The 25,867-nt window shown below is 39.2% G+C and overlaps 1 protein-coding gene across 2 annotated transcripts; it reads left to right on the top strand.

Moving 5' to 3' along the window:
- Window positions 1–807: 807 nt before the first annotated feature.
- LOC111874358 (rab5 GDP/GTP exchange factor) lies at window positions 808–25,801 on the top strand. Of its 2 annotated transcripts, none has more exons than XM_023869801.2 (11): window positions 808–1,305; window positions 1,507–1,701; window positions 6,413–6,540; window positions 7,845–8,099; window positions 10,306–10,435; window positions 10,545–10,642; window positions 12,259–12,515; window positions 15,130–15,261; window positions 20,285–20,527; window positions 24,860–25,393; window positions 25,544–25,801. In XM_023869801.2, the coding sequence occupies exons 2-11, from the start codon at window positions 1,520–1,522 to the stop codon at window positions 25,553–25,555; spliced, it is 1,971 nt and encodes a 656-aa protein (XP_023725569.1). In that variant the 5' UTR covers window positions 808–1,305; window positions 1,507–1,519; the 3' UTR covers window positions 25,556–25,801. The 2 variants fall into 2 exon arrangements, with proteins under 2 accessions (XP_023725569.1, XP_023725570.1); XM_023869802.2 differs by having other exon boundaries at window positions 1,512–1,701.
- Window positions 25,802–25,867: the final 66 nt, after the last annotated feature.

Consider the following 25,867-nt stretch of genomic DNA (forward strand, 5'->3'; position numbering starts at 1 on the left):
TGTGCGCTGGCAGACATCAAAAGTTGCATGTTTGCCAGCAGTTTGCCAAGGGCCTCGGACCCAAGAAAGACTGCGCTGGCAAGGACCAGCAGCATATACAAAAGACAGGCCCATCTTCTCATCAGAGAGGGCGCCCACAAAAAACAAGACCGTAACTGTCAAACAATAATAAAGATCTGGTCACAAGCCCCAAATGGGTGCATTATGCCAAGACAGACTGACTGACCTTTGGTCGTAAAATGAGACTGTCAGATGAAGTCAGTTAAGTCTAGTATTCGCCGAGTTAGTTGGATAGAGTGAATGGAATCGCAGAAACAGTAAAATTGATAATTATTCACTGAATCCAAGACCTACGTGGAGGTTATTCGTGGCGTTATGTAGGAGAGACGTGATAACTGGTTTCTCAGAAGCTTAGAAGTAGGTTGCCAGAGAAACGCGACAATATGTTTAACATGGAGATGTAACTTCGTGCGTAAATGTCTACTCCCGTTTCGCAATCACATCAAACCAAAATTCATACTTATCAATTTATATATAATCAACCCGCATATAATAGTGGTAATTCAAATTAAAGCGGGTAGTTCGTGCAAGGTAGGCGTCGCCCCAGCGTTAAAAATTTAAATTTAAAAAGAATGATGCCAAGATTTAAATTACTGTTTAAAATTATTATTCTTTCCCGTATGCTTTAAAGCGATCAGTAAAAAAAAAAGTATTATTGAACGGTCTGATCGTAACTTAATAGACAGATTTCCGGCAGCTTCCCGTCGGAAAAGATCCTGGTGGGATCCATGAAGGAGGCCAATAGCAGGTTCTGAAGCACTGGTTTCGGAAAATCCTGTAAAAGTAGACATGTGAAAAATATATTTCGATATTCACTGTTCGTCGAAATAAATTGTTGGTGGTGTTTGCTTTGCCATCTGCATGGTTTGAATGGGTTTATAGACTATATGCATGCATAAGGAAACTTGAAAGGACAGAATGGATTTTAAGTAATGACATGAGCCAAACAACCTATTGAATATATCTGACAACGTATATTGCTGTATATTCCATCATCACGATCATCACCGTCCATGGTCCGATCACTTTTTGTTCACCCAACTACATTACGCAGTTGTATGACAGCTTCGGTCAGCATAGCGACAATAGCGACGGAGTTAAAAGTAGCTACATTTCTGTACCGTTACGCCAGAATGAGCCAGATGTCAGCTTATGATTCTTATTATTAATATTAATTAAATCGACGCATCTGCCGTAGGTTATATATGTCGTATACCGGCTATTAATAACCTTCACATGTTCAAGGTAATATATGTGTAATCTTTTACAGTGAAAAGGGTATTTAAGGATGTGGATAGGTTATGGGCTGTACCGGCTGTACTGTCAGCAATGGTTTCAATATGCAGGTTCAGTGATTGCTGACATGGATTAAGTGTTTAGACCTAAATGATCATGCGTGCATGTTGTATTATGAGTGATTAAATAAACAATTAACGTTGCTTTTAGTATAGACAGAAACATGTATTCAAAAAAAAATCCCAGCCTTAGAATCAACGAGGCGGATCTAAAATGTAAAAACGGCTGTGGCTATTATGGGAATGAAGAGTGGGAAGGATTGTGTTCAAAGTGTCATCATGAACATCTTCAACGTGAAAGACTGAAGAAAACTGGTGGGCATTCTGGACTTCATCATGGAGAACGGTGAGCTAAAGAATACAAATATTCTTTCAAAAAACTGGACAGCTGTACAGATGAAGTATACCCAGTGTAATAATAAAATTGTCGTGTTAAGTTTGCTGCTGGGTATGAATTGCGGACGGTTGCGAAGTGTCTTAGAACAGTTGCCCTTAAGGTCATTATCCCCATTACCTGGAAAGGAAAATGTAATTGTTTTGTGGTAATAAAACCATTGGCAGTGTTCTGGAAAGCTTTGTTGCCATATTTCGGTTTAGTAGAGATGTTGCACATGTAAGACTCAACTGGTGCAAGAGCTGTACAGAGTAAATCATTACTTAAGCGTAGTCACTGAATGCTCTGCACATCAGTGTTACAGCTTGGTTGCAACCTATGTCCATAAAGTTACAGGAATGATGGTATACAAGCCAATACAATATACTTGTTCATTATTGCTGTACCCTGTCTTCACAATATTCTTCCCTGCATTGCTACATTATTCGTAGTGTTTCTGAAGATCATTGAAGTAGTGTCAGAAGTCGTTTTCTGGAACACTACAATTGAGCTATTAGCCTGTTACAGTGGTTTCATTTTTAGAGTAAGGTGGCATTTCAGTGCTTCTTTATATTTTTGAATGAACAGAAGTTACATGGAAAGAGACTTGGGAAATATGCATGTGTCAGTCTAGTTACTTGATTTTTTTAGCAGAAATCTTATATAAACAATGTGCAGCCTCACATTGTGCTGGAGAAACCACTTTACTGATGCCAGTTCAGGATGACAGCAAGGAATGTTCTAATGTAAATACTATGGAACATGTATTTGTGTTGCTAGATTCTAAAGGGTTCTGACAATGGTGTATAATACACAGAATTACTGGGTTTGGGGGTTTTTTTCCATTGCTGTGTATTCTAAAGAATAGAAAACGCGACGTTTTTTTAAACTGGACCTGGACAATGTGTTTTCTATATTCTGGAATACTGTACGATGGAAAAAATCCCAAATCCAAGCAATTCTGTCTATTTTTTGTGTTACAAAGCGCACACACTGTCCACCAGTTACAATCAATAATTTACAAATCCCAATACAGACAGAAGTAAAATACCTCGGCCTATACCTAGACCAGAAGCTAACTTGGCAGAAGCACATCAAGACAAAACGCCAACATCTAAACCTAAAAGTATCACAAATGTCATGGCTCTTAGGACAAAAATCCAAACTCAGCCTAGAAAACAAGACTCTAATTTACAAACGCGTATCGAAACCGATTTGGACATACGGAGCTCAACTGTGGGGGTGTGCTAAGCCTTTGAACACCAAAATAATTCAAAGACTCCAATCAAATGTACTGCGCTCCATAACCAATGCCCCATGGTATGTCTCGAACTTCACATTACACGATAAATGATATAAACTCCGTCTCAAGTGCAAACAGTATATTTTGTGTCTTTGATCTTGCTCCCTACACTACATGTTTCGGCCTCAGACGGCCATCATCAGGTGTATAACACTCACGTCGCTGTCACACTGCACCCAGTTCAAAATTTAACATCTACAACACTCTCCCTGTCATTATCAACCTCTACTTCGTTGATAGCTGTCCACCCGTAGATTACTTCACACACGTTAATTTTGAGTTTATTGTAATAGCACCATAATAAAATCTTTAGTTCTAATTTTAAACCTTTAAATTCTTGTCCAAATTTCAAAATTTTAAAATTGTTAGGGTTATTCGCCCTGTGTTTGAAGTGCTGCAGCGGCTAGTTCTTGTTTCCACACTGTATAGGTGTTATCTGGTGTAGTCTTTCTGTGTGCGTGCTGCTGCTATTCTTTACTATGTGTGCTCACGTGCTATGTGTGCTCCATTTATCGTATGGAGTGCAACAGGATGCTTAAATATAATATTGTTCACATTACACAATGATCTTCAAATCCCATTCGTCACAAAGAAATCAAAAGATATTCTATCATATACCACAACCGACTAATAGGACACGAAAACAGCTGCGTAACTGAACTAAGCAACCCATTAAACATCAGACAAAGACTAAAATGACAATGGCCCTCAGACTTAAAAGAACACAGTGTTGAAGATGGGTAGCCATACTCAACGACATAATGCATAGTATACTTACATAGGAGAATCATCACTGGATGATCACTCCGCACAAGTGATTTCTTACAACATAGTTACTTAATGTTCCCTTGTAGAGTAGATTGTAAATTGCAAGAAATAATAATAATAATAAAAAAAAATTGTGTTTGTTAACACCATGTCCATGAGGAACAAATTCCTTGAGAGCCATACAATTGAAATACAGAATCTATATTGCCTTTGTTTTAGATGGGTGGGTATGAATTTCTTTTTTTTTTTTTCTCTTTCACTCTGCATTGTGCCATTTTGTTTGAGCTTCACATTGCAGACACAGTTTCTTTTTTTGTAAAAGTTGAGGAATTCACTGTGTCTTCATTTGCTTGCAGTTTCAAACAGGCCGTTTCTGCCCTTGTGTTAGCTTCTGCATTCCACGTTTGCATTTGCTTTCCTTTTGGAAAGACCTCAAGTCAAAATTTCATGATAGAGTGTTTGCTTATATTAGACTTATTTATCAGCATCTGACAGTGATGTTATGATTTTCTTGTAAATGTTGCCAGACCCAGTCAGCACTTTGAGCAGCATATAAGGCAGACAGCTCACCTGAACTGGCACTATTCTCAAACTGTCTCAATCTCTTAAATTGACTCTACTATAATATGTATGAATGTGACATCATCATATGCTTGCAGTGAGACTTGAAGATGGTTTGAGAATCTAGTAACCAAATAGACACTTTGATGCCTTGCTGTCACTTTCAACTCCAATCAGTATGAAGATTAATTTGTTTCTGTTGTATTATTTGTCCTAAATAGTCACAGGCAAGGCATAATGTACTGGGGGGAACAGTGAATGTAAGAACAGATTGGTATGGCCAGCTAATAATGTTGATCTAATTCTTTGGATGTGGCTAACATTTCTCTTTGCCACAGGTGAGATTTCCACAACTTCCAGATTTGAGCTGGGCAATTAATTGCCAATGACCAGGCAGTCAAATTTTACAGCCCTTGCTTGCAGTAACATATATGCCCAATAGCACTTTTATTCAGCTTAAATCAAAGTGTAATGTTCAATCCTAATGTGTACGTGAAATCGGTATATGACCTTTAGAAGTGGATCTCATCCTTTTTGGTATGGCAACCATAAGTTGAAATGTACTTGGTATGTTGACGCATTGATTTGTTGTCACATGAATTTTGGGGTATAGATCTTTAGTAGCCATTGGCTTCATGCATTTTAATTGCATGTTTGCCTGTTTTATAGCCATTACTATAGGCAACCAGACAAAGATTTACCTAATGTGTGCATTAATGTGGAATTTGTTGAAATAGCTTTTAAAAAGTTATTCATTATTTTGTTTATGGAATGCAGGAATACCATCTGAATTCAGTGTTAGTTCTAATTAACAAAGTACAGGGAATATTTGTAGTAACTTGATGAGTTCATGGATCTGTGCTTCACAACAACTGGTGCACTGCTTGCTGCGAGATGTGTGCAAATTTTGCTGATGAATCGGCATGCCTGACGGCCAGTAATGTTTGGAGTGAAGAAGTTACAATTCATAGATCATGGGAGGTGTTGAAAATGCTGTCCTTTCTACATGTAGATATTTTTCGCAATTAACTGTTTCATTAAAAACACAGACACAACAATCTTTCTTGCACTTACAGCACACCAAACACCAACTGTCACTGGATTGCTTCAGCGGTTGTGTTGCAGTTCTTGCACTAGGCTTTGACACCCCAGTCTCTTGAACTAGACATTTCAGTGATTTTTCTAGGTGTATGTTCAAGTCTGGCCCCTATATCATCTACCTTCCCCTCAGTAAGCACTCAATGCTTATGTTTTTGTTTCTTATCCATTAAGAGTCCCATTGTTCCAAGTATATTCAGCAAATTATGAATTGTTTGTATGCTGGGAACTCTTTCATCATGAAATTTACATTAAAATTTTCTCCGACACTTTCTAGCAGATCCATATTTCATGTAGCTGTCATACAAAAATACGTGCTACTCTAAAGTATACCACACCATGACGGAATGTGCCGCTCACTAATTGTAACTGAGAACAAATGGCTAATGGAGCTGATAACAGAGTGGATAACTGCTGCCTATTGCTGACAAATCCTATACTCTCTGCATATGTAAAGGCCGTACCATAGCTCAGGTGGTTAGTGACTTGTTTGCCACCACACCAGCCTGGGTTCATAAGCTGCTCCTTCCCTTCCACTGCCTTATGAACCTTGTGACAAACAGTTAACAGATGTGCTTCCAGCCACCAGTGAGTGATTCCCAAGTGCTAAAATGTAAGAATCAAGTCTTTCTTACATTTAGTTACACACGTCAACAGCATTGTCATTTGCCAACAGGTTATTCTGCATACCATTTAAGGGTTAAAACCATGCTTAATGATCCATGGCTCGTGAAATGCTGACCTACAATATATTGAAAAAGATCAGTTTTAACTTTGTGGTCAGAGGTCATATTTGTACTGTCATTTGTTTAGCTTACCACCAGAAGACTTAAGGGGTTAACAGCTATAAGGGGGATTCTTTTTGCACGTATTCTTTGAATAAAAACTGTTGTGTCTGTTCTAAGTCTTTTTTTAATAACAGTTAATAATAACTCTGATATGTTATGTTTATAGTGATGGAGATAAACACACAAAGTCTGCTGTTGGGTTTTCCAAATTTGAAGAGAAAAAGCGGCAGCAAGCTGAGAAGAAGACAAAACTACTGAAATTGTCTGTATTTAGAAAATCTTCAAATTCAAAAGGTACTTAGTTTTGTGAAGTCACACTTTTGCAATTTTTATAGTGATTTGCAGTACACACTCCATAAAGCAAGTAAAGGTATCCCTGTAAGAGGCCATGAAGGCCCATAGGGTTGTGAGGCGTTGAGGGTCCCCACATTATCTAGACAATCGGTTCAAAGATGGTGGTAAGGTTGTCAGTCTTACGCACTGGCCTCGCTTTACTCCCCAGGAAAATTATTTAATTAATTCCTGGTACTCATTTCTGTTAGAGGCTGAGTCAACTCCAGGGCCACAGTGTGGCTGGAAGAATTAGGTCAATTGAAAAAATCCAGTGACCTCATTGGGACTTGAACCCACGACCTTTTGGCTTGTAGCATAGCCCCTCAACCAACTACGCTACCGTGTGCCCCCAGTACACACTCCATAGAATAGAATATTCTTTGAAGAACATTACTTCTCTTCATGTCTTCTACTGTTACATTTTATGGCAGTAGTGACAGAAATGTGTACAGCTGAAAAGCAAAGCACATTCTGTTCTCTGTGAAGAGCATGTTTTTCTTTTTCAAATTTGGACCATCTCTGCTGCACTAAAATTAGTTATAATATATGTACATGTATCAGAAAGCTCAGTGATGGCATGTCTGACTTGCATCTGGAAAGTACCTAATTAAGTCCTGTGTCAGGAAGAGCTGTCCTCACTGAGGTCTTTCATAGCTTTTTTTTTTATTCTTTTAAGGAAAATTCTGTGGAAACAAATGTGTGGGAGAGAAGAACTGTGCAAGTAAATGTGACCAATGAGATCAGAGATGTTTGTGGAGGTGAATATGAGGATTACTGCATTCTGGGATGTGACACTGTGTTGTCTGGTAGAAAGGTACCAGCATCCCAGTGGAATTTGCTACCTCTGTCTTGAGGATAAAAGAGTGCCCTAAAGATAGGGGCAACAGACACCCCTGAAATGTTGATATTCTTATACCAGACTACGTAGTATCAACTGTGGCAAGGTTCTCCCCTTTCTAGAAAATTTCTTCTCAAGGAAGTGTGTACATGACTTTACTTCGGTGATTAGAAACTCTCCTGAGTTGGGAGAGAAAGCATTGAACCACTGAAGCAGTGTCCGGCAGATAATCCATTCTCACAATAAATGGTTTCAATTTAGAATTGATATAGGATACAGTACCGCTTACATCTAACCAGCAGGTGGAAATAGTTACTCATATATAATTATAAATAAATACTAATCTGAAAATTGTGTCTTCTTTTTAGATGCATAAAAAATTGTGACTTTTAAACAGCATAATTTTGTTAAAATTTTAAAATTTCAGATTTAATCCGATCTGAGCAGTTTCAAGAACTCTACAGTGCAACTCCTGAATTGGAAAAGTTGAAACAAGATTACCAAGATTTATTTTCATCTGTCAGCCAGTCTGTTGAACGTGATGTCCTCAAATCCATCAATTCATTTAATGTTAATGTCTTAAAAAATGCAGATATTGGTACTATAGACGAATTATCTGAAGTGGTACAAAATTTATATCAGGTCTTTGCAAAGCGAATGGAAGCCAGCATTATTTATACTGGTAAAGTTGTGAATTATTGATTAATATATGTGTGGTGTATTTCTGATTTTGTTCCTGTTCATTAATTATAAGATGTAATAAGGAGACTACAAACCAGAAATTACTGTAATTAGCAAAGAGAAGCAAGTCTGAACTATTATCACTTGTTAGTGACTAGACACAGGGTTTGATAGGTAATTGGATTTACTGAACACTTATTCCAAACACTAAGGCTTCTATGACTTCACCAGGCATTGCTGGGTAGTGGATCCCAACGTTAGGTATTCCTCTTCCTCCATTCTCACATTCTTGCTCACAGCTAACCCCTGGCTAAAATTTTTGACCTGTTTTCTTACTGGCATGTCCAGTTTTCTTCCTTATATATCCTCGACATGGACTGCATAGGAAACACCATTTTCCACAGCTCCCCTCTCTTTATATGTTGACTCTCTGACAGTTCCTATATTGTTGCATGGTGACGCGTTGCTGCAGAAACATGTTTTGGTTGCTGTTGCTTAGCAAGCTGTCTGTTTTGGCTGTCATGTCACTTGATAAATTGCATCCTTGTGTGTGTATATAGTATTTAATTTCTAACATTACAACCGTCAACACAACAAACAGTGTGCGGATATCTTCAATAAAGGCAATAGATGTTGGTATATGTCTTACCTGTTTAATGTAAACGTAACTTATGCAACCACATAAATATCAACAAGGAGCAACATTGTGACCTGCACTTCAGAAACATCCATGCTTCCATGCTAATCCAGGAAAGCAGTGAGAAGCAGCAAGAAATCACAGTCAAATTTTACACAATAAGTTACTATATAAGAACTGCACGATAACAAGCATGAAATAGTACAAAGACCCCCTCCCCCTCCAGCACATTGTTACATCTCTGAGAAAGGTTGCATATGCCTAAGCACAATATATATAGCCAGAATTTTAAATACATTGTGCAATTAATACTTTTATACCATTGTTTTATCTATAACAAGGAGTCTTATAATATGTACTCAGAACGAAATATTGTTAGGGTGATCATATCAAAGAAGATGAGATGGGCAGGATATGTACCATTCATTGAAGAGGCGAGGGTTTCATGTCAAATTTTAGTCTAACCCCGAAAAGAAAACACCACTTACCGGACTGAGTGTGTAGAATGGAAGAGTGTGTGAGGTTTGAGGTTTTCATGGAAGTGACTGTGAAGACCAAAGTCTTCTGGGATGTTATGCTGTGTAGTCTGGTAGATGTTTCAGACAAATGTGCAGTGTCTATCTTCATGGCTTGAAGAATAAGCTAAGCAAGTAATCAGCAAGAAGCAGGTGGCAAGCAGAGCACTAGTATTTGGCTTACTCTTTGACCTTGAAGATTGAGGTAATGCTTTCCTCTGAAATATTAATAAACATATACCAGACTAGATGGGGTAACATCCCAGATGATAGTACTCTACAGACAGGAGAATTGACCTTATTTAGGGTGTGGAGAGGATTCATCTGAGTTTGAATGTGGTCCAGTGGTAGGGTCCTATAAACACAGAAATGAACCTTATCATCATTTACAAGCGAGAAAAGTTTTGGGGATAAAGTAAGTGGAAGTGAGCGTGGTAAACATTGTATAGGCCTAACAGGGAAGGATTTTTTTCTTTTCTTTTTTTGCCTGAATGGGTGTGGTGATGTAGCAGCATTGTGAAATAACGTGATTTGTGCTACGTAGCAAAAGTAAACTTTCAAAAATATATTTAAATTCTTAGCACTATTACAATATATGAGCAAATGCTTCTGTCTTTAGTTCTGGTTTTGAAACATGCTTCCTCTCGCAGTTTTAAATTTATTGGTGTGAGATCATTTCCTTTGTAGGTGAACTTCTTATGCTATTTCAGTGTTACGTTTTGTCTATGTAAAATTTTAATTAGGTTAAAATTCAGATACATTTTGCACATCAGAATGTAAAATGTGCAGTGGCATAATGCAGCAGAGTATTGGCAAAGCATAGGGTTTTAAGTCAATTGGTCTGCCGATGTGAGTACACTCTACAATGAAGTGTTGCAGTAACGCAGCAAATGATACCTTCACTACATCTTATTTCACATTTAAAGGTAACATTTTTCTTGTATCCAGTATGTAGGGTATCTTGCATTGCAGGTAATATGAACCTGAAAGTGTGTCTACGAACATTAAACCATGGTTGCATTTTCATTCATACGGTATATTTATTTATTTTCCAGACTTAAGTCAGGAGAAAAAGGAAATGCTGCTAGACTTTGTTGAGAAATATGTGATGACTGGTCTGTATAGAATTCTGTTCTGTCCCCCCTCAACAACAGATGAAGACAAAGATCTGTCTTTACAAAATAGGTAAGTTTGTACCTATCCATGAAACAACCATGCTTTAATTCTTAAATTTAGGAACAGTCATCAGTTTAGAGTTATATTTTTAATTTATCATTTCCCATTCCTTTTATAGGATTCGACAGTTGAATTGGGTGAATGCACAGCATTTAGACTGTAGCATTAATGAGACACAGTCAGAAGTCTGTGACTTGGTATATACAGCAATTGCAGGTACGCCGTTTATTTCTTGCCTGGTAAGAACTGTATGTGTCCTTCAATTCTGAACCCAAAGCTTTTAGCCCATAACCTTAATCTACAAATTCAGAATTTAAACAGTTCAGGGTAAGAATATGCCTGCTTTTCTATAAATCTTACATTGTTGTGGAGAATATGGTAGGATGAACATACAGAGAGAGGATGCAAGATATAATATATTTGCATGTGCATGGACCTTTCCTCCCTGCCTCTTATATTCAATTCTCATATTTTAAGCTTTAATATGCATCCTTTGGTAGCAACTGCTACTTTTTCTGAGGATACTGTTGCTTGTGGGAGGTGAAGGTGAAAGAGGCTTGCATTGAACTTCTGTGCTTCAGGAAACAGAACTAAAGATATTTCAAATGTACTAACTGCCAAATGCTCAGAATTATCAGTGACAGTTTTATCCCATACAGTGACCGATGGCAGGAAGGTTGACATCTCAGTGGACCTCCAAATCATCCCCTTCAAATTTAAACCATGTTCTTGTGTTATCTAGTTTTCAGTCAGAACCAAAGTTGATTAATTGCAGTGGGTTACAAGCTCTGGCAATTCAGTCTTTCCCACACTTTCTTGAGGTTACAGTGTGTCAGGGTGATGCTGTTTACCTTCTTCATCCTTCATCTGGCACAGGGATAACTATATCTTCATCCTGCCTTTACGTGCATATGTGGTCTGATAATAAAGTTCGTGAACTCACCACCATGTGCTCATCTTGGCAGCAGTAGACAGTATGGTTTGATGTTGGCATATCAGTGTTTCACAGCTGTGTTTTTGTTGATCTATGGCACTCTCTTCCTGAATGGCATCTATTATTGTCTGAATGTGTTTTGTTGTGCTATTACAAGAATGCCAGAGCTTGTTAAACTTGGCAAGAGTGGAAGTGAAATCAGAGAGATATTCGTGCAAGTTTACGGAGATAATGCCGTGTGTGAAACAGCAGTTTACAATTGGGTAATATGTTTGTCTGAGAGAAGAGAAAGTGTCACTGACAAAGAGACATTAAGACGGCCGACAACGAGTAGAACTGAAGAAAACGTTGCAAAATTAGCCACATTGTGCATGAAAATTGTCAGCTGACTGTCAGAACCATAGCAGAGCAAGCAAACATCGACAGAGAAACAGTTAGGAAAATCTTAACTAAGATCTTGACATGAGGAAGGTGTGTGCAAAAATGGTCCCAAAGGAGCTCACCAAAGAGCACTGTGTGAGAGAGTTTTTAGGTAGGAAACAAATAGCTGTGCTGGAATACCCACCCTATTCACCAGATCTAGCCTTCAATAACTTTTTTCTTTTCCCTAAGATAAAGGAGGTATTGAGAGGAAGGTATTTTGATGAGATTGATGACATCAGGAGTAATACACAGCAGCTCTGAAGGCCATTCCATAAAACCAGTTCCAAAATTGTTTTGAAGGGTGGACTAGGCATTGGCATCGGTGCATAGCTTCCCAAGGGGGGTACTTTGAAGGCAACCATAGTGATATTCAGCAATGAAGTGTGTAGCAGTTTTACCGTGTTGAGTTCATGAACTTTATTGTCAGGTCACGTACATAGCATGTGGGTGGTACTGTTGCATAATTTTCTTCCAGATATAATAGGTATGGACTCAGCGAAGGCTCCACAGGATAAGTTGAGCTGTATTGTGCGGTGCTGTAGAAACATTTTCCTGCTACTGCAACAGTCTGTGGGCGGACCGGCTTCTGCTGATGAATTTCTGCCAGCTCTTATCTTCATTGTATTGAAAGCTAACCCAGCTAGACTTAAAAGTAATATCAACTATATTACTCGTTTCTGCAATGCAAGCCGTCTTATGTCAGGCGAGGGAGGCTACTATTTCACTAATCTGGTGAGATCATATATACTTGTATTAAGAGACTGGTTTAGTAAGCTAACTAGGCCATGCCATAACATGGTAGTTAGTTGCCAGCAGCCTGAATGCGGTCCCAGGGCAGACTGTGGGGATTTGTGGTGGATAACATGGTACCGGGGCAGGAATTCTGATTTCTTAAGTTTTCCATGCAGTTCATTCTGTCAGTTGCTCCACACTCAAAATCATTGACATCATCCAGGGCTCGTACTGTAAGCCCACTGGCATAATAGTGTATGTACCAAGTAGACTCAGTCTCACCCCACCCCACAAATAAAAATAGAAGCAAACTAAACCGCATTTTTGTTGTTCTGGGTATGTGTCACATAAATAAATAAATAAATACACGCACACACTTAACCTCTTATTATCCTAGTATACCTTTACAGTTATCTGTGAAGAAGTGACAATATGGTTGTAGACTGGTTGGTTAGGGTTCAGTTCCAGCCAATGGCTTTAGAAATCACCTCTTTATTACTGCATTTAAAATGGATAAAGGTACCTCTTTGTTTCCTGTCAGCTGAGTCCAGTGGTCTTTTTATCTGGGGTAAAAATTGGCTGGATCATGAAGCTGAACTCATCTCCATTTGCTGTTGGGTGTGTAACTTTCCTCCATACCCCCAGTATGTGTGTGATGTGTTGCTTAAAGACAGGAGTAACTTACCTTATTGAATTATTTTCCTTATTGCAGCTTATGGTATCGTGTTTGTGCTCACTTAATAACTTTAAAACGGGGGATTTTTATGATACACTATATGCACATCATGTTGTTGGAGACACTTGCTTTACCTTTATAAATATCAGTTCTCTACTCTCTCTTATATTACTGTGGAGGCTGTGGTAATATTCATGAATGTTTTTAATGGCAGGTGTTGAAATTTTGTGTAAAGCTATTCCTGTAACAGGCCATGGAGGTCAACAGGGTTGTGAGACGTTGAGGCTCACTCATTTTCTAGACAATCGACTGACATGTGGCAGTGAGGTTGTGAGCCTTATGCACTGGCTGTCCTTTATCCCCAAGAAAATTTCTGGTACTCCTTCGAGTTATGGGCTGAGTCAACCCCAGGGCTGTAGTGATTAGGTCAATTGAATAAATAATCCAGTGACCTCATTGGGAATCGAAGCCACGACCTAGATTGTAGCATATTGCCTCAACCAGCTAAGCTACCACATAACCCATTGCAATTTTATGTGGGAATTTTAAAGAAATATGCACTTCTGTTAAGATCAGGTTTTTTTTCTTTTTTTTTTTTCCTTTGGCGGGGCATAAGTAGCGTTGTAAGTAAGATTTTAGGCTCTCATGGCAATGAATGTTAAGATTGTAGGTCTCTTCTCTGAGATGTAATGCCATGCAGTCTGGTAGTGTGCCTCGAGTATATTCCTTTGAAATGGTATCTGCGTACTAGACTGCATGATGTCACATTCCTGAAGACCATCACACTTAAGTGGTAAGACCATGTTAAAATTTCACTGTGCATTGAAGAATTTGTAATAATGGATATCCACATTGTCTTTCATCATGCCAGGTTTCCTCCTGCTGGTCACACAAGTACACAGAACACTTACTTTAAATAAAGGAACCTACTTTGCTGCTGTGGTAACTTGTTTTGGAGTCTCTGTATAAATTGCATAAAATGAGTATATAGTTGGGAGGTTATGTTTTTCTGCCCATCCCAAATTTCTGTTTTTAAACTCTGATGAAATTTTGTATTTGGATTCTACACTAAATCTTTTCAGCAGGGAAATTTGATTTTTATATCCACTGATCAATTGCAGCTTCCACTTTATGTCAGATCCAAATTGAGCTGCATAAATTTCTTTGAATACAAAATTATGTAAAATGTATCAGATTTGAGGTTGTCATGGCAGTAACTATGAAGAATACTGTCTTACTGTGTAGTCTGGTAGATTGTTGCTGATGTCTAGGAGGAATGTCATTGAACGTCTACCAGACTACTATTCCAGAAGACAGGTCTCATTAAGAGCTATGACTTCTGTTTGTAACCACTTTTGATGGGAATATCTAATGAAATATGAGAAGAAATGGCCACCTCTGTGGTCTAGTCAACAGAGTCCCTGGCTACAGATCCAGAGGTCCCGGGTTCGATTACCGGCGCTACCAGATTTTCTGAGAAGTAGTGGGTCTGGGATGGGGTCCACTCAGCCTTGTGAGGATAATTGAGGAGGTACTTGAATGGAAAAATAGCGGCTCCGGTCTAGAAAACGGAGATTAATGGCCTTAAGAATCCATTATGCTGACCATGCAACACCCTCTATCCACAAAAGTTGGCACTAAGTTCGCTGACATGCGGCGGTTACTCAGTCAGTATAGTTCGCTTGCGGACTAAAAGCCACGGAGTTTAGATTAGTTTATGAGATGTAATCATTTTTCACCCTGTACGTTAACTATGTTAACATTGTTAATGCATCTGCATATGAAGATAAGTGGGGTATACAGAATAGCAAATCATACATTTGGGAACTGTATGTAATTCCTTGAAGTGGCCCTTTCCTGTCCTCTTGTTTGCCCAAAGGGACTTCACATAGTCAGTTTCGGGTAAAGTCTCACATGTTCTTATTCTGTTGTGTGCAGTGTTGTGCAGTTTCATTCATAGAAAACTTGACAGCAGAATCACTCAACATGCCGGTTGAAGAGTTTGAACAGTACATGTCAGGGGAAGTGATTCCCACCAGTACTTGGGAATCAGCTTTAATGATGTGTGAGGTATGTTATACAATGTATGTATTTTTTGATGCTGTGAGTATCTAGACTATATAATATAAGCATTTTTTTTTAAATTATTGTGTAGTAGTTTAGTTAATGTTGTGAGCCAGGATAGCAGTCGGTATAGCAATTGGCTATGGGCTAGACAGCCGAGGGGTTGGAGTGCAAGTACCAGTAGGGGCAAGATTTTTCTCCTCTCCATATTGTCCAGACTGGTTCTGGGGCTCACGCAATTTCTTATTCAGTAGACACTGGAGGCTTCTTCATCTAGGGTAAATTGACCAGGGCATGAAGCTGACCACTAACCTCCAACTAGTGCTGTGGTCAAGAATAAATATACCTATACATATGCATTCATGGCATGGTGCTTAATTAGTTAAGCACAGGGACAACTTTACGTGTTTAACGATGTTGTCACTAATGAGATTGTATACCATTAGATGATGAAAGTGAAAGTTCAGCACAGGCTACATAAAAGCCGATTATTATGCCTGATCCTGGGTTAGCTCAATCCAATCTACATTACTTACTTACTTATGGAGCTGAGCCCTTCTAGAGGAGAAGTCAAATCTGGAGCTACTCAAGAATTTCCCAGCATTTTATGGAACCCAAAGGTTGAATTACTGTGTTCACAAGAGCCCTCCACTGGTCCCTATCTTGAACCAGATCAGCCCAATCCATACAATCCCATCCTATCTCTCTAAGATCCATTTTAATATTGTCCACCCTCCATTAGATGATAACATGAATAATAAGTGATTAGTTGGAAAGGATTTGGATGGAAGCAATCATGATCTAATCAGGATACTATCCCAGCATTTGGCTGGTGAGACAGGGAGAAATAACAAGAAACTTCACTCTGGATATCTTGGATTCTGGCCAGGATTTGAACCAAGCACATCCTGAACACAAGACTACAGCACTACTGCTAGACCACTTTGTCTGGTAACCTCAGTAGTAGACCAAGTGGGCGCACTAAACCAGGAAAAGAGAAGAGGCAAGTGACTAATATTTTGCATTGTTGGGAGACAGCATATGATCACAACCATATGTAATATTGAAGTGAAAAAGTGTTTGTAACGCATAGGTGCTTATGGGACTGATGATCAGGGATCTGACTACCATAAGAGGTGGATGACTAGATGAATTGATGGGGACTGGTTGCAAGTTGTCTGGAACTGGGACCAAGAATATTGTTGAAAAAAACAAGAAATGCTTATGCTGGTTGCTTTTAGAGGTCATTTGACACTGTATGTCACATCTGTGATCCATACTATAATTCCTGACCTTGTGGTCATACCTGGTGGAATGGATTCATAACTAAATATTCTAGTGAATAAGCCTTTAAATCTATTGTATTCTGAATGGCTCTTGGCATGGGACCATTTTTTGACACCACTGGAACAGTATAAATGTCCGGTGTGTAACTTCTGTGCCAGTGGGTTGAGACAGTGGGAAGAGATCTCTCCAGAAATACTGTATGTCTGATGAAATTCGTAAAATGTAAGCTTAGTGGGACGTTGAGAATGTTTGCAGTGAGCAGTGAATGTGAGACACAACACAGGAATTGTGAAGATACTGAAGGTGAGACAGATCATAGGAATGGCGAGAACAGCAAGACTGACTGGTGAAGTTGAATAAAAACTGGTGACTTCAAGAAGGCAACTAATTCAGTAAATTTCATGTATATGTTTTCTAACATCTATTTTCTTTCACATGTTAATAGTAAGAGGAGCAGCTTCATAACTTATGCATTTTGCCAAGTTTAATTAGAATGATTCCACCAAGGAGGATGAGATGGGCAGGGAATGTAGCATGAATGGGGTTTAAGAGGAATGCATATAGGAGATTGGTGGGAAATCCAGAAGGAAAGAGACTACTAGGAAGACTAAGACGTAGGTGAGTGAATAATATTGAAAGTGATCTTAGAGAGACAGGACGAGGTAGTATAGACTGGACTGATCTGGCTCAGGACCAGTGGAGGGCTCTTGTGAACATGGTACTGAAACTCTGGGTTCCATAAAATGTTGCCAGGTTCTTGAGTAGCTGCATCTCAAGAAGGGCTGAGCTCCATGAAGTTTGTTAATAGTAAGAGTATGGAATTAGTTCAGACTTCTGTCCTTGTGCAACGTCATCTTACGCTAAAATCATCTTCCATTTGGGTACATACAGTAGTAAACTTGAAAAGTGGCTAATGTTATGTATAAATGAGTAAACTGAAAAAAAAAATTGGTCTGCTAGAGGAAATTCTTGTACTTATTTGATTTCTTGAAATTCTTCAGAATTCTTATTGGATATGATAGTCATTCTTGCAAATGCCTAATATTACGTATACATGTATTTCAGAAACAAATCATGCATTTTTGCATTTTTGACATAATTGTACAGGAGATAATGCAAACATCTTGATCCGTGCTGTACTCAGCTGACTTGTTGCATCCTGGCATCCTGCCATTCCATAACCCCCATCCCCACCGTCATTTTGCTGACGTCTTTACCGTTATTTCTATCTTGACCATGTGACCTTCCTTCCCTCTCCACGATTGTTTCAGAAGGGAGTAGGTGTGTAAGCAGTCTGAAGGTAGACCTACTCGCGAATGGTTGCTTACTGGCAGCCGGAGGACTTTGAATGGAAATTCTGTTTCGGACTTTGTAATTCTAAATTACAAGGTGGTTCAAATATGACCGGGACTGATTTTTTTTAAACCAAAATTGCCAAACACTTACTTGTACATGTCAGTCTTCAACGTACTCCCCTCCGGAGTCAACACATTTTTTCCAACGTTCTGGAAGCATCCTGATGCCCTTTTCAAAAAAGTTTTGTGGTTGGTGGCGTATCCATTCCCGAACATTCTGGATGACGGCTTCGTCCACAAACTGCATGCCTTGCAAGTCTGATTTGAGCCTTCCGAACAGGTAGAAATCACTTGGTGCAAAATCGGGACTGTACAGTGGATGTGTCAGAAGGTTCCATTTCAATTTCCGGAGGGTTTTCATTGTTTTGGCCGTATGTGGGCGTGCATTGTCTTGAAGGAAGGCTACCCACTTTCCACCTCTATTCCGCTTGGATCGGATCTTTTCCTTCACATCTGTTGCCAGGAGGTCTGAGTAATAAGCTGCATTGACTGTTCTGGCATCTGTCAGAAAGTCTACATGGATAACCCCCTGCCAGTCCCAGAAGAATGTTGCCATCACTTTTCCTGCTGAACGGCTCCTCCGCGCTCTCTTGGGTTTGGGAGAACTGGTATGCCGCCACTAGTGTGATGATTGCTGGGACTCAGGAATGAAGTAGTGCACCCACGTTTCATCGGTGGTCACTATAGACTTCAAAAATGCATCACCTTCATCTTGAAACTGCTGTAGGAGACGACTGGCAACTTGCATGCGCACCATTTTGTTCACGTCCGTCAAAGTGCGTGGTACCCACCATGCATTCACCTTGTGATAGTGCAGGTGGTATTTCATGATGTCATCTACACTACCAACACTGATGGACAGCATTGCTCCAGGTTCCTTGATAGTGATGCGCCTATTCTCACGAATAAGTGCGTCTGCACGATCAATGTTTGGCTTGGTGACGGATGTTTGCGGCGACGATCATGCAGTTCATTCTCCATGCACTCTCTGCCCTCTCTGAAGCACTTACACTACTCAAACATGCAGGTCCGTGAGAGACACTCTTTCCCATACTGTTGTTGGAGCCTGTGGTGAATTTCAGCGGACGGGACGTTTTCTCCAATGAGGAATTTGATCATCACAATGCGTTATTCCACACTCCGCGGTACCTTCTGTTCACTCATCATTCTAGCAACTTCCAGACAGGACTGAACAGGTTCTAACCCTAACAGGAGGGAGGGTGGAGGTTGTGGCTTCACTCTCTCAAGGTCGCACAGCTGCTGCGCAGTGCGGCTTGTTTACAGAAAAATCAGTCCCGGTCATATTTGAACCACCTAGGGAGTCTTCAGTCTGGCTGGTAAGGGTAAGGCTGCCCAAGGTCGCAATGGAATATGCTTGATTACAGTGCAGTTGCGACTGTTTTTTTGTATTATTATTATTATTATTGTTGTTGTTGTTGTTGTTTTTGTTTTTGCCAAATGTTGGTGTAACCTGTTCGATGGCCTAATGAGGCTGGGGCAAGTGAGGCAGTTTTGGGTTTCTGCTTGCTATGACTGTCCATAAAACGTGGTTACTTGGGCAATCGCTACTTTTGGTTGTGGTGCCTCGCCCTTTTGCGTTTATGCCTTGTTTTATTTATTTCTGTATATTGGGTGTCAATTTCCTTGTTGTGTTGGCTATTAAGTATTGTTATTGCTTGTTTTGAAAGCATGCATATACAAGGTGTGGCAATAAAGAACCCGGATTACTTTTATGACTCATTTCCGGCCACGTCATTGACGAAGAGGAGGGTAGGGCATTGACCCTTGGACTTCCCTCTACCGTCACACAAAGTTTCATTCACGTGCATCGGTTAGTCTGGCCGCGACCATTGTTAGAAGCGGATCGTGTTTCTGAGCTCCGTCGGAATAATGCTGAGTGCTAATGCAGAACAACGTGCTAACATCAAATTCCTCACAAAACTTGGAAAATCTGNATTTCCTTGTTGTGTTGGCTATTAAGTATTGTTATTGCTTGTTTTGAAAGCATGCATATATATTATCTCCTCCATAAATGCTTGGATACCCCATGAACACCCTGGGGAGCTTGTGAACGCAACAACAGAGCCAGAGACAATGGCTGCTCCTCCCGAATTCTATCTTCTGATGTGCTAGTAGAGGCTAGTACGATTAGTGGTCAGTGTACTGCGAGAGGGAGATAAGGGGGAGCGATTCAAGATATCAGCCATGATTTGAAAGTTCTTTATTTGACCTGTTGTTTTTACCTTTGTGTAATATAATCATATATTTGAAAAGAGTATCCATCATTTTGACATAAATACTACTTGAATCGCACCTGGGGTATGCAAGTTTTGAAGCAGTGGCTGAGTTCTACTTCATTGGTGTCCATACTAACCTTTATGTTACAGGGGATGCATCTCATGTATGAGCAGTTAGCAACACTGGATGATTTGCATAATCGATACACACGCTTTGGGGAGGGTGCTTTAGCATTGAAGGAAGAAATGCAGAAGTTTAAGATTGACATTGCAGATGAAGTTGCTGCAGTGCTGGCACGTACACCTCTGACCATCCAGCCAAGGAAAACACCAACAGATATTGATTCAGAAAATCCAACCTGTGAGTCACTGCCTCCCCCAATTGTTCCACAGGTATAGCACTGCTCATGTTCTCCACAGATTTTGTGGTATAGGGTTATAGGTCAGGAACTGTAATGCTCCAGATTAATGGGTTTCTTCAGTTTTTATGGAAACAGACAGAAAGAGGGCCTGGAAATAATTTTCTATGGCAGTTTTAGTAAATCTGGCACTAAACTTTGCCGACAAGCAGTGGTCGCTTGGTCGGTGTAGTTCGCAAGCAGACTAAAATCATGGAGTTTTTTTTTTGTTTGTTTTTAGTTAGTCTATAAAATATGGTCAGACAGAATGCAGTACTTACTTGTTACTTCTCTGTAGCATATGATTTCCTGCTTTTAGAATTTACTGTGTTCAGCGTTGCACCTTACAATATTAAAAATGGAGAAATGTTGTATTGATACTGCACTTAAAGGGGTCATCACAGACATCTGAACTAAACACCACACAGTGAATGTTATTAGTGAAGAACAGTCTTATTGCTGGTGTGTCCATAGTCTGTAGACCCTAGATTTTCATATTTACGAACTATGAATCCATTGTGCTGCTGGCCCTTCAAGCTATGAGTATGTGCATTTGTTGATCAGTTAAATTCAACAACAGAGTGTGTTTGTTTTTATTGGACTGCTTTAGGCAGTGTCATACATATATCTGAATAGATGACAGTTGCCTAAGAATCTGGCATTAAAGGTTTGAACATGAATTTCAGCTTTTCATATATTTTTAGTTAGATGCATACCACCTGAAGTTAACACTATTTTGGAAATAGTGCTTAATTTTAGTTGTATTTCTTTGTGGAATGTATGGTTGGGGATCCAGATTTGAGGTTAAATAACAGTTTTATTCTGTTGTCTCCAAATTTCTATCCTGGGTGGCTGCACCCTACTTCCTGCAGTATTAACTGTAAGTAATTAAATTATTTTATCACCATATTTTTCAGACCATTGTTACCAGCCAATGGAGTCATGCTGGAACTGTCATACCTGATTTTTTTTATGTCACTGGAGTCTTTTTATAATCCAAAGAAATTAAATGGGCATGTTCTACGTAATGTCTGTAACTACACAGAGTGGCATAAAACTTACATACCCTTAGTGTTTTTAATATTGTACATAATGCTGTAAGTTCATTTCCCCCTATTTTAAGACCATACAAATTTGTCAGTGCAGCTTATATTTGTATGCAGGTAAATGCAGGACATATGGAACGTAAAAAAATATGACTACCAATAATATCCAGAAATGGTTGAAACACTTTAGGGCAAGCCTGTCCCATAATGTGCTATTATGTGTAATATGGTATGGTACTAAGATTTGAATGAAAATGTGGTTGTGCAGCAGTATTTCTTCTTCTATGGCATCGTTATTATGGAGGTATGATAACGATAATAATAACGCAACATTTTCACTCTCATTAGTACTATCTGAACCAAACAGTTAAAGATTTTCATAAACATACATAACCTCCTGTACCGGCAACCGACTGCTAATTAGATGCCATGCTTTACAAGTGAAAGTCTTTGCTGCACACTCGCAAGTCACTGTGTGTAAGAATAAACTAGTTGATTTGTTTCAAACTGGAGTAACAGGCCTACACAGGATGCAGTTTAAAATCTCATTAAAACTTGACATACATGCATTATGCTGTGGGTTGCCCTAACTGCTACAGTTGCAATACTTGCAACTTCTTCACGTCATGGACGGAATCAGTGATCAGAAGACAAACTTGTTGAGTTGTTTTATGGTGGTATAACTATGCGTTACATTAGGGGTTGTTTTTAATGCCACAATTGGAATACACACAACTTTTATATGTTACATATGTAAGAAATGATTGTGAAACAGACATTATACCTGACTGCATAAATGTAATGGGCCCCACAGATGGTCCATCTTAGCGTCCATTTTGCCTGTGCAGTTCTAAGCTGTCAGGTAAGACAGAACGCTGAAGAGGGCACAGACATTCCATTTTGTTATGTCTTTGCTCTCAGTTTTCATGGATTGTGCACAGAGCAACATGTTGGAGGAACATTTAATTTACACCGCTCTAACATGAGCTTTGAGATCAGAAACTAAAAAGAAAAGGACTAGGTTAAAATGGGCAAAGGTTTGGTTACTTAAACAAAATAACCTCTTGCATATAAATTTACTGAAAGATTTAACTCTAGAACTGGGTGATTGGTACAGTTATTTAAGGATGGACAATGAGATTTATTTACACCTTCATTTGGTAGTGCCACATATCAGAAAGAATGATAATGCAATGCAATCCAAATTGCTAACACTCTGTCTGGGATGTTCTTGGCACAAAATTGCCAGACTTCTGAGAATCCTTGACTTTATTGAGTTCTTTCCAAAAACAACTGCATAGTGAATTTATTTCTTTACCACTGCTTCCTTTGTTGCTTTGGCATCAATTTCCGATAACTTGACTCATAACTGTTCATAGGCAACATTTTTTTTTATCAGAGTACTCTTTACTTTTGCTGTTCCACAATGACGGATTACTACAATACAGCTGAATGAATTCGCTAAAAAATGCTTGGGATACGATTCTCAAGTCTGACATATCGAAATGCACAGTTGGAACGATTAGTTTAAAAAAATTATGCTAAAACTGTAGGCCCCACACATGCTCCAACTTGCTCGCAAACATGCTTATACATGCACAGAAAAATCAGTCACTGACAGATTTACTTGAAGCCAAGCCTAAGACGGTACAGGGACGAAAATTCTACCACACACGGACTGTCTTACCTGACATCTCAGAACTCCACAGGCAAAACAGACGCTAAGACGGACTGTGTGTGGGGCCCATAAAATGCATGTTATGATAGTGGCATGTAAACTGTACATGAGCCCACTACTCTTTAGTTTTGTAAGCTAATTAAATTAATTTTAAGTAAGTTATCACACTAACATTGAAAATTACTCTGTAAATTACGTGGATAGGGTAGTTCCTGCGCACATGACATTATGGTACTAGCACATGATTTATCTCATTATGTCCATCACACAGTCACAAACAAAGAATATGAAAGTAATTTCACCAATGTGTACTCATGAAACAAAGGAATACTGTTGAGGTAAGTTTTCACATTGTATTTATAATTGTGACATTTGAAGTTACAATAATGTGTAATGTTTTGTGAATGGGAAAGCCATGACAGGTGACACCAGAAATCAAACTGAGTTTGATAAGGGGTGAAATATTGCACCTGCACTTGTTCAGTTGTATTCTATGACTTCATCTGAAGTCAGTGGAAGCGCAGGAGAAGAGGAATCTTGGGTGGCAAGAAGGGAGGATATTGCATGGTGCCTCTGTAAGCAAGCCAAGTGACACAGCACACAGTGATACAAGCTACTGGACTGATGAGGAAGTTCAGAGCTGTAATGTTATATATATTTCTCACTGGTTGAAACTTGGAAGGGGTGAGCTGCTACCATAATCTGGAATGTGAACTACTCCTAATCAAGAGCAGGGCAGAGGGTGGTTTAAGAACACCTTTACAGCTGCTAGCCATAAGAAAATTAAGAAGCAAACTGCAAGTTCATTTAGTGCAAGAAACTGAGGGTAAATGGTGGTAGCTAGTTACAAATTTCTGATTATGATGAAAGTGCACTAAAAAAGCCCTCATTTTATGTGACGGTTTTTTATATGAGTAACTTTAAGCACTAAGAAAGTGACTGCTCCAGTAGTTTTGTTATTATAATTAGGTCCTTGTTATAAGCAATAATCATTATACTGCAGTTTCACTGCTAATTCTGTTTTGTGATGCAGCATTATTCATAGTGGGCACGCGGTAGCATAGTTGGTTGAGGCACTGTGCTACAAGCTGGAAGGTCGTGGGTTCAAGTCCCGATGAGGTCATTGGATTTTTTTCAATTGACCTAATCATTCCAGCCGCACTATTGCTCTGGGGTTGACTCAAGCCTCTAACAGAAATGAGTACCAGGAATTAATTAAATAATTTTCCTGGGAAGTAAAGCGCGGCCGGCGCGTAAGGCTGACAACCCTACCACCATTTTTGAGCCGATTGTCTAGATAATGTGGGACCCTAGACTTCTTACAACCTTATGGGCCTTCATGGCCTGTTACAGGCCATTTTTTACTTTACATTATTCATAGTATTTGTATATCAGACACTTTCTGTCAAAGTCCAGCACTTCTATCTGGTATTGTTCCCAGATCTGGAGTCATCACTTTGATAGAAGTGTGCAGTACTGTAGTGTACCACCTCAAAACAGATGATATTGAAAGATCTGAAATGGCGTTTATTGCATTTTGTACCCAGTTGACCTTCAAACATATTCTCATCACTGTATTTACAGTATATATTCTGTATTTCAGATTGTGGCACCACAGATTGGTTTGGAGCCCGACAGTGTAAAGAAAACTGAATCTGCAGAGGATTCACAACCAAACATCACAGCTGCTGCTCTTCCACATGACTACTTGTCACTGTCTTCACCATTAGTTTTTAGCCATAGTCTCGATGAGCTTACCACTCCTGATGACATATTTGGGGCTCAGGCTTTAAGTTTTGTTCAGGGACTTACATCAATTAACTATGACATTGACCTCTCTGACTTGAGTGCAGACAATAGCTATGCTGAAGATGTTCCTGCAGCAGATGGACATAAGAGCAGTGCTATGCTTTCACTGGAAGTGAAGCCTGCAGAGGAGCTCACACCATCATTGCTAGATAACACCGAATCACCAACAGGAGATCTACTTCCTTCACCCATCAAACCTCTTTGTACAGGAGAATACCAAGGTTTTGCAGCACAGGGTTGGCAGATTCATAGCATCCCCTGTGAGACAGGGGACACACCGTCCTTAAACTCTGACGCTTGTGGGAATGTTGATTCAGCTTCCAGTCAGGTGAGTGTTGCTGGGAAGACTGTAGATACAGCAGCGAGTGATCATAGTGTAAATAAAATGGGAGAAACATTAGTCAGGGTTTTAAGTGGACTTATGACATTTGATACAATATTCTAAAGCAGCATTGTTCATGTACTTAATTCTTTATAGTTTCAGACATGAATTGCTGCTGAATACAAACAGATCAAGAGCTCCACCTGTACTGTGGGAAAGTACCTTTGATGAAGACCATCCTATAATATATGATGTCGCTTTAAGTAAAAGAATTGTTAAATACACAGGCTGTAATAGGTCTCCTCATTGTCATTATCTGTTACTCACCAGCCTGTCATGACGTATTGTCAAATGTACGAAGTGATGATGTAATTAAAGTTAACCATATGTAATATATAATACCTAATTCAGTGATTTCTTGATCTCATTTTTGTCTGGATATCATTTATTGATCTTATAATTTTAGCATTTTATATCATA

This window comes from Cryptotermes secundus, unplaced genomic scaffold (assembly GCF_002891405.2).
Source record: "Cryptotermes secundus unplaced genomic scaffold, Csec_1.0 scaffold49, whole genome shotgun sequence".
NCBI classification, from domain to species: Eukaryota; Metazoa; Arthropoda; class Insecta; order Blattodea; family Kalotermitidae; genus Cryptotermes; species Cryptotermes secundus.